A 14,797-nucleotide genomic window follows, 5' to 3' on the forward strand; every position below is an offset into this window, starting at 1 on the left:
TCTGTGTGATCTCAAATTTTAAAACAAACACATTATTTTCTTATGGTTTCTTAAACATTCACTAGAACAAAACTGTACAAATCCAAATGTATGGTACCCTAGGCATAACACCTACATGAACTTCTAACTTGTTGTCTCCTGAGGTCTCTGGGTGAGACTTGGATCCAACTTGTACAAACGCAAAACAAAAGTCAAACATAAATTAATAATAATAATAATAATAATAATAATAATAATAATAATAATAGACTTTCCCATCGAAGACAACGTATGAACGTTCTGCTTTTTGCCGAACGACTTGCACAAATGAATTGTTTATAGTGATCAAATGTTCGTGCAGCACGTATCGATGGCAAATTGAAAGTTAAGTGCGTGGTGAAACACACAATGAATGATTGTGTACACAGTTCAAGATTCAGCAATTCATACTGTATTGTGCTTAAATAACTGTATTTGACATTTAAGTCATGAATACAATAACTGTTATTTTATCATGTATCTGAAGCCTCTTAAGAAAGTGCATTTGTCAATTCCTTCAAATTCGTATTTATTTATCTCTAGCTACAATCCAAAAGCATATTTGGGAAATTCTATTTGGTGTGGGCTGTAGCTTTGCAGGGGCATCGCTTTCATGGTTTTAGTCGAACAAATCGAACCCAGTACTTACATTTTTAAAGTCTAGAACTTCTTTCATGAATCTCTTTTGCCGAATCGTTACGTAAACAAACGAACACCAGCTGTCAAGCAATGGTGGGAGACAAATATGACACAAATACAAAGGCACACACACACACACAAACAAACAAACATACACTGACAGGCTTCTTTCAGTTTCTGTCTATCAAATCCACTCACAAGAGTGCCGAGTGCCGCAGTACCACGCATTGCGACTGAACTTAAGACCGTATGATGGGGAAGCAAGCTTGTTACCCACACAACCACACGAGTCTTTAGTAAAAATTATATTCAGTAAACGATGTAGTAAAAAAACTAATAATGTACCAAACATTTTCAGTGTTCAAAGAATTTTACCTTATAACCTGTAACAGGACTTTCGGCAATACCAAATCCTATTCCACGGAATTTTACTGCAACACTTGAACTGTCTTTTGAATAAATGGTGACTTCAGTAGGGAAATTTAAGGGCGCTGCATGTTAATAAAAATGAAAAGAAAAATATGAAAAACAAAAATTAAAATGAATTTTCAGTTGCATATATGACTAAAATTTTTCTTTCCAAAATTCAAGAAAACCAACCGTTATACTTCTACCTGTTGTTCAGCATCGCTAATCACTTTTTAAATCTGGAGATCCAGTTAGCATATGAAGAAGTAATGTGGAAAAAGAAAGAACAAAATATATCTGAATAATTCGATATTTATCATTTTTCTCTGAAAGTTGAAGAAAATAATAGCAAGATTTTCAAATTTACCATCCATTCCTGTTGAACCAAGATATTTTTCACTGAGAGGACCAAGACCAGCAGTGTTAAACACCTGAACTGTTACCCAATAGTATCCATTTGGAAAGAGCCCAATTATGATTGCTTCACTGATTTCACCATAGAATGATTGCGAGTAACGTATAGGATCTTCAACATCATTGTTTTCCCAATTTATCTGTTTGAAAACAATTCACAAGACATAGATACAGTAAAAGATAAATTTTAGGGTTTCCTTTCGGGAATTATGTATACGTTTTAAAAATGCGGCATCATGTGGTTATAATCTAATTTAAAGTATATTCTTTATTCTATTAAAATGTTAACTATATTTCTAGTGAAAGTATATTGATTTCAAATCATGGAGCACAGCCAACGATTTGGGGGAAGAGGTGAGTCGATTACATCGACCTAGTATTCATGTAGTACTTATATTATCGACCCCGAAAAGACGAAAGTCAACCTCAGCGGAATTTGAACTTAAAATGTGAAGACGGACAAAATTCTATTAAACCTTTTTTTGCCCGGCGCGCTAACGATTCTGCCTGCTCACCGACTTTTTATTAAAAATATATTATCAGTAAGAATACTAAATGTTTAAAAATGTTGTCAGCTATTTACTTCTTAACCAATATATTTATTACAATTATACTAAAAGTATGTAGAATTTCATAGCCTTTATTGAAAATTGATTACTCTTTTATATCAGAGAAATTGTATAGAGCATTTTTGTCTTTTAAAATTAAGGAAAGATAATCGTTTCTAATATGGATACAAGGTCACATTTTGGAGGATTGTATAGCTACTTCATTGGTACATATTTTATCAATCCTTGAAAAAAAAAAAATGAAATCTAAAGTCGTTCCTTATAGTATTGCTAAGGTTAACAATGGTGTATGCTTGAGACTGCTTTCTGAAAGAAATACTAAAAACTTCAAAATACGGATAATATTCCTCAATTAGTTACCTGATATCCTAATATTTTCCCTCTCATAGTTGGGCGATCATTTACAGGTGGTGTCCATGTGACTATGATAGCTGTTGCGTTATAAGTGTCAGCAAAAACATCGATGGGAACAGCGCGAGGCACTGAAAGATAATATATTCATGTAATTAATTAATGTTACATGACTAGCAGTAGCTTAAAAACAATTTAGTCTCAACAACATTATGATTATCTAGCGGGCATAGGAAAGAATATTGTATAAATGTTTTGAAACTTACAGTCTTCGGCTGAGTAAATACTCGATATAGTGGAATTAGGACCCAAGCCTTCGTTATTAAACGCTTGCACTTTGACTTCGTAGAGTGTGTAATAATTAAGCCCAGACAAAGCGTAATATTCACTTGCTTGTCCTGTCATTACATGCTGAAATAGAAATGTTGATGTTTTGGTTAAGAATATCTTGCAATATCATAATTTTCATTCAACATATATTATGCAGAAATAACTCTCCTCTTGGGTCGGCATTTCTATATCTTTTAACTTTTACTCGTTACAGTCATTAGACAGCGGTCATACTGGAGCATCGCATTGAAGAATTTTAGTCGAACGAATCGACCCCAGTACTTAATTTTTTAAAGATTGGTACTTATTCTACCTGTCTCTTTTTCGGAACGCTTAGTTACGGAGACGCAAACACACCAACACCGGTAGTCAAGCAGTGGTGGGAACATAGACACAAAGACGCACACACACATACACACACACACCATGCACAAATACACACAGATAGATAGATAAATATACGACGGGCTTCTTTCAGTTTTCATCTATCAAATCTACTCGCAAGGCTTTGGTTGGTCCGAGGTTATAGTAGAAGACACTTGCCTAAGGTGCCACACTGTGGGACTGAACACACGCACAGTCACAGATATCCTCATACATTCTCTCATTGGGTAGCTGTTTCAGTTCGGACATGCTCTCGCAAACTAGTGTGTTGATATCTTTTTACAAATGAAAATTGGCTGCTAATTTTATGTTGATCATCGATGTGAAAGGACTGTACGTAAAAAGCCATGATGTGCATCATACCATACAGTGAAAATGATTCTAGTAATTCAGTTGGATCTTGAATATTTTTTAAGTAAAAGTTATTCGTTGTTAGTTAATCACTATATAAAAAGTTCTGCTTTGATATAAATTTTGAAAAATTAGTGAAGTGTTATTGCTGTATAGTAAGGAAATGTACATGAGTAAGCAAGCACGCGCATGCGCGCACAGACTCACACGTATATATGTGAAATTTAGGGGAAGAAATGACAACACACGAATTTTTTAATTTTACGAAATTAAAAAAAAATTCTCCATAATTCTATTGAAACTGTAATATCAATATAATCTCGATGATATTGTGTAAGGACAATTGACCAAACTATAAGATGTCCTTACACATCGCTGATAACAATGTGCTTCATATTGTGTCCGTCTTTTGCATTTGTGACTGAATGTTTTGATTATGTAATTTTTAAATTTCATCACCTTGGAGGTCTTCTGAGTGGTTCTTCCCATCTCTTGGATACCAATTAACAACTGCACGGTTCCACTTCTTATTTGTTCTTGCGTCTTGTCCATTCGGTATCCCATGATTACATCATTCACTCTGTTCTCGAATTATTTCATTTCGAATTTGAAACGATGTTCCAAGCATGTATTTTTTCTTGGCCCTTTGTGTGGTGGTCGATCGATTTTTTTTCTTTCGTAGTAGTCCATGTCTCACTTCTATAGAAGCGCAGGTAGGACGGTGCCATTAAAGATGTTGGTGCACAATGGTTTGAGCACATCTTTAGTCGAGGAAAATACCTCCTGCCCTGCTTTTATGCGGCGCGAGATTTTAGCGTATATTTACTGCCCATCCCGAGTAAATGTACTCCCTCGCCTCCCCAGTTTCATCCCTTTTCACCACTATTCAGCCTTATGCTATCTTTTCGGACTGCATATATTCTGTTTTCATTTGATTTATTTTGACACCTTTTGCAGGGTATTTAGCTAGTCAGCTTGATTAACAACATGTCTGAGGTTTTTGCGATGTTGTCTGCGAATCAGAAATGTATTAGTAAGTCGCCGTTGATGTTAATACTAATAAACCTCCGATTCGCCGGTCAATGTCTCTGATGACCATTTGAAGTAGTTTGGTATTGAGTTTTGGAGAGGTGGAATTTCCTTACCTGACGCACTTTCCAGAGATGTGACAGTTAAGATCAAATGTAACGAGATAGGACTCATCAAGAAATGTGATAGGGAAGGACCAAATGCAAAATATATAGACGGAAGTGTTATGAGACTGGGAAAGGTAGAGGCTGCCAGAGCAAGAGGTAGCGTAAGTTTCATCGTAAGCAAAGAATGGGCGTGGAAATTCGTATCTTGCAATTTTTCTTCATCATGCGTCGAGGTGATAAATGTTCGCTTCTCAGGATCATCCCCACTTATGCTATCTCTATAACAGCAAGGATGATAAAGTGGAAGAGTTCTATCAAGATCTAAAAAAAGTGCTAGTTCACAAATCTATTTGTACCGTCGTGATGGACGATTTCAACGTAATGTTTGGCAACGTATGACGGAGAGAAACGCGGTGGGTATTTTCGATTGGAAAAGAGAAATTAAAGAAGCAAGAAAACTTTACTTCCAGGAACAGCCTATTCCGGAAAAAAATCCAGAGAAGGACCTGGAGAGGCTGCAAAGTGTGTTTAAGTTCACCCTGGATATTTTGAAGCTAATGGTGAGTATTTATTTCTTAAATGCAACGAATTAATTGTAAATGTTAAGCATGAATAAAAATTAACGTTTAATAAAAGTGATTAGCATTTCATTAGAGATACTTCTTTCCTCCCATTTCCTTCTACGTCTTTCCCTGGTCTCTCAACTAAAATACTGTCTTCTATGTTTTTTTTCTTCTCTTATCCTATCAACTACTAACATCCGAAATTACGTCCATACTCGACTAATATGTAATTACCTATCTTATATTTTTCTGGAATACCTACTTCATAGTAAAACAATGTCTTGTATTGGCATATAAACTCTATTATTTACCAAACTGAAACATCGACATGACTACTTCACATATTACTCAAAAACTGCCGAATACTGTATTCTCGATACCTCCACTAATGTTCATTATATCTTTGTAAACCCTGTGGCTAATATCCCTGGTATAGTCCTACTTACATGATCATCTTCTAACTGTTATTTTTGTATGGTCCTACTTACATGATCACTTTCTACTGTTATTTTTGGACTTATACATTCAGTCATTGCCCAATGAATCCAATCTATAACTTTGAATAGAAGATTATATGTAATACTTTAGACCTCTTCTCACTTTAATTTTCAATTTTTGAAATTTTATTATGACTTATTTGATTTTATTGGCTTATTTACTTTCATGTTCAGTATAATATCAATATAGAATTCCTTGTTGTTTTCTCTTCTTTTCTCTCTGCTCCCTCTGCCTGTAGTATTCAACCAAATACAAACAAATGCGTGTGTAAGACTATGTCTATTTATAAATATTTGTATCTAGGTTGATACTGCACTATGATTAACAATCTGGAATTCTTACATGGGCTAGTACACCAGAAATTAGATATCAATATGGCCAAATTCTTTGACTAGTGATATTGGTATTAGGTATTTTCTCTACGTATTCGTTTACGCCTTTTGATATCATTCTAAGTGTTCCAATAATAGTAGGAAATGTTGCTTTGAGATGTCACATACATCAGATTTCTATCTCGAAGTCATTATATTTGCTTAGCTTTTTAAACGTATTCAGAGATGTGCTTTTTGTCTGCTGGGGAGGCAATACCTATTAAAAGATACGTCTTTTCAACATGATTTTTTACATTTTCTGGTCGGTTGGCTGAGTTTCCCGATCGGTTTGTACATTGAAATTCTATAAGCATTCTGGGCACAACTTGTGATTGTATATGTTCCCACCATTCTCTTTGTAAGGAAGGTCGTATGTCCAGCATGTTGACTTGTGTGTGTACTGAACGGCTCCATTAAGTATTTGCAAATACTCTGTTGACACCAGTCGGATGCATCCAGAGATTATATGGTCAATTGTCTTGGATGTTCTTCGTATTTGTCGTACAATGGGCTGCTTTCATGTTTCAGAATATTACACTGGTAATCTATAGTTGGAAGGCATTTATCCTGAGCAAAAACAGTATACCCTTATTATCTGTCATGAGACCAGAACATTCCAGCCACTGATGAGTAAGAATTTGGTCTATATCAGGGCTTCTATTCCTAATCGGGTATTTGCTAGGCAGTAATTTTTGCTTCTATTTCTCCTTAGTGTATCGGAAGATGGTTTGTTTGGCTATAATCTTTATTTTTGGTTTGCCTTTTCAAATGGAGTCAGATTTGGTTCGGGTACTGGTTCATCTAGCTGCATTTCCTGGAGTTATATTATCGCATTTTCGTCACTGGGTGCAGCGTTTTAGTATCTTTATATTTCCGAACCAGATTTAACTACCAGCCGCTTGCTTGTTGCAAATAGGCAGTAAGTCCCATGGTTGTAATTTTCAATGAAAGTTGCGATTGTATTAATATTGATATTAACATTATTATTGTCAATGACATTAATAGTATCATTAATACTTTGTCTTTTGGAATTAATTGATATTAGAACTCTCACGACTTATTCTCTTGTACATCCAAATCGTAAATGAGTTTATTTCCAGGTTAATTTATTATTCGACAAGTTAATAGAAAAAAATTGACTTAATACGGATAATTTTTCAAATCTAACTTGTTACAGCCAAATGAGAAAAGGAAGGTAGTTCTTCAAAATTTTCTCAGCAAGGAATCATATTTCATATCTTGCTTTAGTATGGATTGTTTTTCTTTGGAAGTTTAATTCAATTTATTGTCATTTTCTTTTTCTTTATGGTTAAAGTTTATTTATTGCCTGAGTGTTTAGCTGGCCATACATTTATTTACTTTTATATTGATCTTTTTATTGATCTTCCTCTTCATTTGATATTTGTTCCACTGTAGTTTCGCATATCTTTTTATCTTTCTCGCTTTCTTTCGATGGTATTTTTTCTACGGTTTTATATAATTTTTTAAAAATCCTGTCTTTTATATATATATTCAGGAGAATAGAACCAAGTTGTTACGTAACCACTTGAAGCGCATGTATTAAATGTATTCGAAATATCAGGAATACTTATTGCGAGGTATTCTATCAGACTTACTACGTTTTCAGTTTGAATTTAGGTGTGAGGGAATATACTTCAGGTATATTTTCTGAATTGAAGAAAAGTAAGTCACAAGAAAAAGTAATCGAAAAACTTCACTAAATGACAAATGTAGTGTTTTTGTTTCATAGATTTATACTTTAAGTAAAATAGGATGGTTTTACATATGTCGATACTTGTGTATAAGGTGTGCTTCCATAACGTACAAATCTTCTAAGTGGAGGCAGCCGCCAGTCTTGCAGAGAATGGAGAGCGTCTATGGTAGAGGAGAATTAAAGAAAAGATGCCGAATATTAGTTTCAAATTTTGGCAGAAAGCCGGCAACTTCGGGCAAAGGGTTAAGTCGATTACATCGACCCCAGTACTCAACTAGTACATATTTTATCGACCCCTAAAGGATGAAAGGAAAAGTCGATCTCGACGGCATTTGAACTCAGAACGGAATGACGGGTGACTTGCTGCTAAGCATTTTGCCCAGCGTGCTAAAGATTTTGCCAGCTCACCGCTTTAAAGGTGCCAAATATTAGAATTTATTTGCGTAAATGCTGCATGTCACTTTCTACGAGAAGACAACTTTCTTTTGATAGATTTTGTTCTCTACTTTTTAAATCCCGTGATTCATGCTGTTTTCATAGCGTCATATTGTCAAAGTCTTTTCCACATGGCGGAGATGATGTTGGCAGCTTTCATGTAACACTTTTGTACATAATTGTATCGTAGGCACGGACGATCTTTGCTCCTCGATCCACATACCAGTTACTCATATACATACTGGAAGCTAAACACATCACTCCTGGCGTGCAAAGCCTACAGTAACCGGATTAGAGTATTAGTGAAAAGGGCGTTAACAGGAGGCATTATCAATAACAACTGGTAGTATGCCCTAAAAATAGCCATCAAATTTGAGTCATGTAGATACAGCAAATTTTTAGCATTAGAAAAAGATAGAATGGAAAGGGACTTAGTTAGCACACTAGAAGAGGCACTAAAATCCGGAAATGCTTCTAACGTACTGTCCGCGTGATTGGCCCTAGACCAACACCTCAATGCCAATCTCGAAGGTTGCCTTGTCAGAGCTAAGTTATGTGCTATGAGACAAGAGGGAATCAATGCTGCGAGATGGGCCCGCGTAGTAGAGACCCAACGTGGCAATAAAGCCGCCATACGGTCTTTGGTCGACCAAAATGGATGCACGGTTTACGAACCCAACAAAATGTGTAAGGTCATTCACCAGCACTTCGCTCAGCTGTTCGGGACGAGCGGTGGGATTGCGAGATGGACTTCTCGGATGGAATTCTCGTCTGCTGCGACTTTCAGACGAGAGGAGGTGGAGTATTGTGAAGGGCCGATTACAGCTTTGGAGGTGGAAGAGGCCCTATCGGGCTGCGTTGGGGGCAAGTCGTTGGGTCTAGATGGTCTTCCCTTCAAGTTCTATTATAATATCCCAGACTTATTCGGGAACCTACTGGCAAATATCTACGCCAACTGGCAACAGAATAGGAGCATTCCTAGCTCTGTGAGCCGGAGGACCGTGGTGCTGCTAAGAAAAAACCCAAACGAAGATGACGTTATAGATAACTTTAGGCCCATCACTCTGATTATTGCAGAGCTGAAGATTTTGGCCAAGGTGCTAGGCAAGAGGTTGGCGCTTGTCGTCGACAAACTGGTTGGGAAGGCGCAAACATGCGCCATTCCATACAGAACAATCCACGACAACCTCCACCTCACACGCTACACTGTAGACAGGGTGGTTAATACTCCTAGCATAGGAGGGACACTGATACATTTAGATCAGTCTAAATCATTCGACAAAGTTGACCATGGCTATCTGGCGGCAGTCTTCGAAGCGGCCGGGTTTGGCCCGGACTTCCGGGGTTGGATCACCGCCTTATGCGGAAACATTAAATCGGTAGTTCGGATGAACGGTCATCTTTCAAAGCCGTTAAGCATCGTACGTTCGGTCTAACAAGGATGTCCCCTATCCTCCCTTCTGTAAGTTCTGGCCCTTAAGCCATTACTGCAGAAATTAGAGGCCTTGAGGGGTGTCCCGCGTCATCCAGGGTGCGAGAGAACAGTAACAGGGTGTGCGGACGACATCACCATCATTGTATCCTCTGACTGACACCTGCATCTAGTAGGTGATGCCATTGGGTAGTACGAAGAAGTACCAGAGGCAAAAATAAACCGTGATAAGTTGGTCGGCCTGCAGCTCGGCACTTGGAGTGGCAAGTCGGTGCCACCCAACAACATCGTAGGACGTTGGACAGATGGCCCGGTGAAATTGCTTGGAGTCTGGTTCGGTTCAGATCTCCAAATAGAGACAAACTGGGGTGAGGTTACAAGCAGGATGGCCAGTCTCACCCAGAAATAGGCCGAGAGGAAGCTGGCCCTGAAAGGAAGGGTGGAGGTAGCGAATGTATTCATCACATCCGTCGTGCCTTGCCCAGATTCGTGTCTCGTCAAGCTAGAGCGCCTGCTTTTACGCTTTTTGTGGAGAGATAGAGGTCCACTGCTCAGACATGCTATTTGCTGTCAACTATCGCTAGGCATGCCTTGGCTGAAAATGTGCAGACATGCACTAAGGCTAAGACATCTCCAGCTCTACCTAGACGGTGAACAGGTGTGGTCGCCCTTCGTGAAACTCGTCTTCCCACAGTTCAACTCATTTAATGAACTGAACGTGTGGATCAAACGTAGACCTAGGCTGGGTGCTTGGCAAGCTGAGTGCTGTCTGGCTCTCTCGTTTCTCTGCCGAACGGGCAATGTGAGCGGTGGGGGCTCCACCTCGTCCTTTTACAGAGGGTTGGTGGCTGGTAAGTGCGACGATGTCCTGGGGGAGACTCTGGGTTTCGATGACGATCAATTCACCAGTCTGTTCCGGAGGACTTTGGGCGTGGGCTCATGGATAACTACCAGATTTCCTGGCCTAGCAGTGCTACCGAGGAGCTCTGCCTGTTCGCGATAAACTCTTCAGACACAGATGTGCAGACACACGAACATGTCCGAGATACGAACAGACCAACGAAACTGTTCTGCACGCTATCATACAGTGTCTGTTGATTTCGGATATATGGGCTTACGTTGCGTCTGGGAGGAGTACAGTTGTCCCACCTCCTTCCCTTAGCAGGGAAAGGCAGGCAACTTTTCTCTGCTTGGTGGCTATAGCGAAAGAGGTCGTGTGGTTGACGAGAATGAAAGGAATTAAGACGGCCAAGGTTTATTAAATCATTTTTCTTACCATCTCAAGAGAAAAATAAAGTTAGAGATGTTACCGCCGCGTGTGTTCAGGACTAGATGGATGCAAGTGGCGCTATCGTTGAGCATGAATGTGGCCAACTTGAGCGTACTACCGTAGTCTCCTGTGCGGGAGCAGTGCTGGGTCGTGGCTTGTGGGGTCTCCATACCCAACATTTCATCTTGTTGTCTCATTATTATGCCATTTCTAATTTTTGTTTTGTTATTTCTTTTCATATTGTTCTTCCATCCGTCCATTCCACTCTGTTGTAGACCCATAATTGTTCTTGTCTGTCCGGTTTTGGACCTCTATGTCGGCCGTAGTGGCTAATAAAGAATTAAATTTCTTACCGAACATCCACACACATGATTTGTTTATAGTGATCAAATGTTTGTGTAGACATAAGCTCACTCCCTCCATCAGATTGACATTACCTGTACAGGTGCAACTGGGTGCCACATGTCAGATGTCGAAATGATCGCAGAGCAACGGGAAATGTCAGGTGTCTCCTCTTGTTCTGTTTTGTGCATTCTATATATTCTATATATTTATAACTAGCGGGTCTTTTAGAATATGTCCATCAGCCATGCGATACTGTCAGTTACTAAGTGGCCTTAACTATTTTATACTTAACTATTATTTAGGATATTGAGGTTAAATGCAATGTTTTTCCTGTGACTTTTCTTTGCTAAGATTGCGACATTTTTCGGTGACATTTTTTTGCTTACCATTTTTTCTCTGTCAACAACAGATGAAAAACTGGAAACATTTGATATAAATTATTAATTGTAAATAGTTGTAGCATAATTGGAAATAGACAACTGCAGGGCGAAATGACTTGCGATGGGATTGTGACACAATATTCACAGACAGTGAAGAGAGAAAAGAAAGAGCAAAGATGGTAACCCACCTTTCAAAAGATGCACAAAAGTTTGTTGCGTTAGTTTAATATCTGCTGCTTAAAAACTATCGCAGATCGTATTACAAGGCATTCTTACCATGTTGGTGAAAACTGAAACCGCTGTTGACTGTTTCAGAATCGTTGAGAGTCCTGTCTGTTAAAGTAAAGAGCCAGTAAATTGAATCTCAATCTCAACTAGAATACGAACACAAATCACGGAGAAAACTCAAGTGATAAATAATATTAATAGAGCATATATCATATGCCTTTTACTCTTTGCACACAGGCTTAAATATGGATATATGTATCTATATTTTTCATGAATATATGAGTATTTATGCATGTATATATATATATTTGTGTGGAGGCGCGTGGCTTGGTGGTTAGGGTGTCAGTATCACGATCATAAGATTGTGGTTTCGATTCCTGGACCGGGCGACTTCATTTCACGTTGCTCCAGACTACTCAGCTGGCAAAAATGAGTAACGCTGCGATGGACTGGCGTCCCGTCCAGATGGGGAACACATACGCCATTGAAACCGGAAAACCGGGTCCATGAACCTTGCTAGGCTTTAAAAGGGCGCATGTATTTATATTATTATTATATATATCTTTGTATGCATTTTATGCTCACAGATATATGTGCTTATATATATATATATAGGTCAAAGGAAGATAGTTACTGAACTGTAAGAAATTATATATATATATATATATATATGTGTATATATAACATAGCGGTTCGGCCAAAGAGACCGATAGAATAAGTACTCGGCTTATAAATAATAAGTCCTAGGTTCGATTTGTTCAACTAAAGGCAGTGCTCCAGCATGGCCGCTGACAAATGACTGAAACAAGAAAAAGAGAATATATATATATATATCAAGATTGATCAAAGGACATACTAAGTATGTCTACCTACTGGAAATAACAGTCAAAACTCTTATCAAAATCACCAAAGTACATTGATCTGATAATAACTACAGAAATCAACTACCCGAAGTCAAACGGGCCAAGACAAACTCTCAGCATACATTCAAATATATGGACTAACGTGGACCGGTTTCTGGACTGGCGTAATAGCCTAACCTTCTTCAGCGGCGTTACCATGATAGAGAGCCCCAACCCATCGTGTTGAAGTCTGCGCTGCAACTGATTCGTTTTGTGCAGAAATCATGGCAGCCACCAGTGTGAAAATAATTTCAATACGGAGCAAATGATTCCCGAGAAAAATCATTCACGAAAAAATAATTTGTGAAGATATCATTGACACTGTTATTATCTAGTGTAACAATCTAAAAATGATAATAAAAGAATCAATAATATAGGCGATTGCAGGCCCCAAAAGAACATTAAATAGCTGAAGGAATAAAATTTATCACAGGACATACGAAGTATGTCTACCTGCTGGAAATAACAATCAAAACTCTTATTTAAGTCGCCTAAAAACACTGATGATAACTACAGAAACCAACCTCGGACGGTTGATTTCTGTAGCTATTATCAGTGTATTATGGCGATTTAAATAAAAGTTTTGACTGTTATTTCCAGTAGGTAGACATACTTAGTATGCCCTTTGATTAATTTAAATCCTTCAGCTATTTAATGCTTTTTTGGACCTGATTCTGTTATTTTCACTTTTAAATTGTTACACTAGATAATAACAGAGTCAAGGATATCTTAGCAAATATTATTTTTTCGTGAATTGATTTTTTCCGTGAATTATTTACTCCATATATATATATACTATTTTATTTGTTTCAGTCATTTGACTGCGGCCATGTCGAAAAAATTTAGTCATTAGTCGAACAAATTGACCCCAGGACTTATTCTTTCTAAGCCTAGTACTTACTCTATCGTCACTTTTGTCGAACCGCTAAGTTACGGGGACGTAAACACACCAGCATCGGTTGTCAAGCGATGTTGAGGGAAGAAACACAGACACACAAACATACACATGCACACACACACACACACACACACACATATATATATACAACGGGATTCTTTCAGTTTCCGTCTACCAAATCCATTCACAAGGCTTTGGTCAGCCCGAGGCTATAGTAGAAGACACTTGCCCAAGGTGCTACGCATTGGGACCATGTGGTTGGTAAGCATGCAACTTACCACACAGCCACTCCTGCGTCTATATATACATATGAACACAAATGGGTTGCGGTTCACTACAGCTGTTTCAGGTGAATAAAGATAACTGAGAAGTTCTAATTGTTAGATTTTTATCTTTATTTACCTGAAGAAGCGTTATTTTTCATGAGGTAACAGTTTTGTTCATTAACAGAGAATACGTCTGGAACAGTTGAAACTCCTATTAAGAAAAAAACTTTACCTATTATTAATTCAGAGTTGACATCAGTTCTCAAACAAAGTTAGAAATCATTGATTCCTTATTCTGCGCTGGAGTGTATTCGGTTATTAAAATAATAACCGATAAATATTAATAGTAATAATAAACACTAGGATTTAAATACAAATTGAGTTTAATATACCTTTGACCATTTACTATTTGGATTTCCTTTAACACGCCAATAAACCACATAGCCAATACCATTAGCACATTGCTCTTCGGGGGGTAATGGCTGCAAAAAAGAAAAAAGAAAAAAGGAGAAATAACGAATGTCAAAAAGAACAAATACTTCCTTGAAGAGCTAACATAAATATGAGGTTGCTAAGCAAACCAATGATATTCATGAAACAATAGGCATATTAATGCATAATAACATTAATAACCTTCATTCACAGACGCACATACATAGCTGTGGTGTGGATAAATAATTTATATGCATATACATACTATATAGGCGCAAGCATGGTTAAATAATTAAGGAGTTGGCTTCACAACCTCTTGGTTATAGGCTCGATTCTAAAGCGTTCTACCTTGAGCAAGTATCTTCAGGTATCACCTTTAGATTGACGAATACTTCTTGAGTGGAACTTCAGAAATAGTAACAGTAACAGTGTGTGTGTGTGTGTGTGTGTGTGTGTGTGTGTG

The 14,797-nt window shown here is 37.8% G+C and overlaps 1 protein-coding gene across 1 annotated transcript in view; it reads right to left on the minus strand.

Moving 5' to 3' along the window:
* Window positions 1–14,797, minus strand: part of LOC106871423 (contactin-2) — a 229,293-nt gene that overhangs the window by 17,624 nt on the left and 196,872 nt on the right. The window contains exons 19-23 of the mRNA XM_052973899.1: window positions 14,295–14,384; window positions 2,666–2,810; window positions 2,409–2,530; window positions 1,433–1,619; window positions 1,033–1,148 (exon numbers count right to left, since the gene is read on the minus strand). Coding sequence (XP_052829859.1) covers window positions 1,033–1,148; window positions 1,433–1,619; window positions 2,409–2,530; window positions 2,666–2,810; window positions 14,295–14,384 — 660 coding nt within the window. The remainder of the gene's footprint in view (window positions 1–1,032; window positions 1,149–1,432; window positions 1,620–2,408; window positions 2,531–2,665; window positions 2,811–14,294; window positions 14,385–14,797) is intronic.

The sequence above is a fragment of the Octopus bimaculoides genome, chromosome 17 (assembly GCF_001194135.2).
Source record: "Octopus bimaculoides isolate UCB-OBI-ISO-001 chromosome 17, ASM119413v2, whole genome shotgun sequence".
NCBI lineage: Eukaryota > Metazoa > Mollusca > Cephalopoda > Octopoda > Octopodidae > Octopus > Octopus bimaculoides.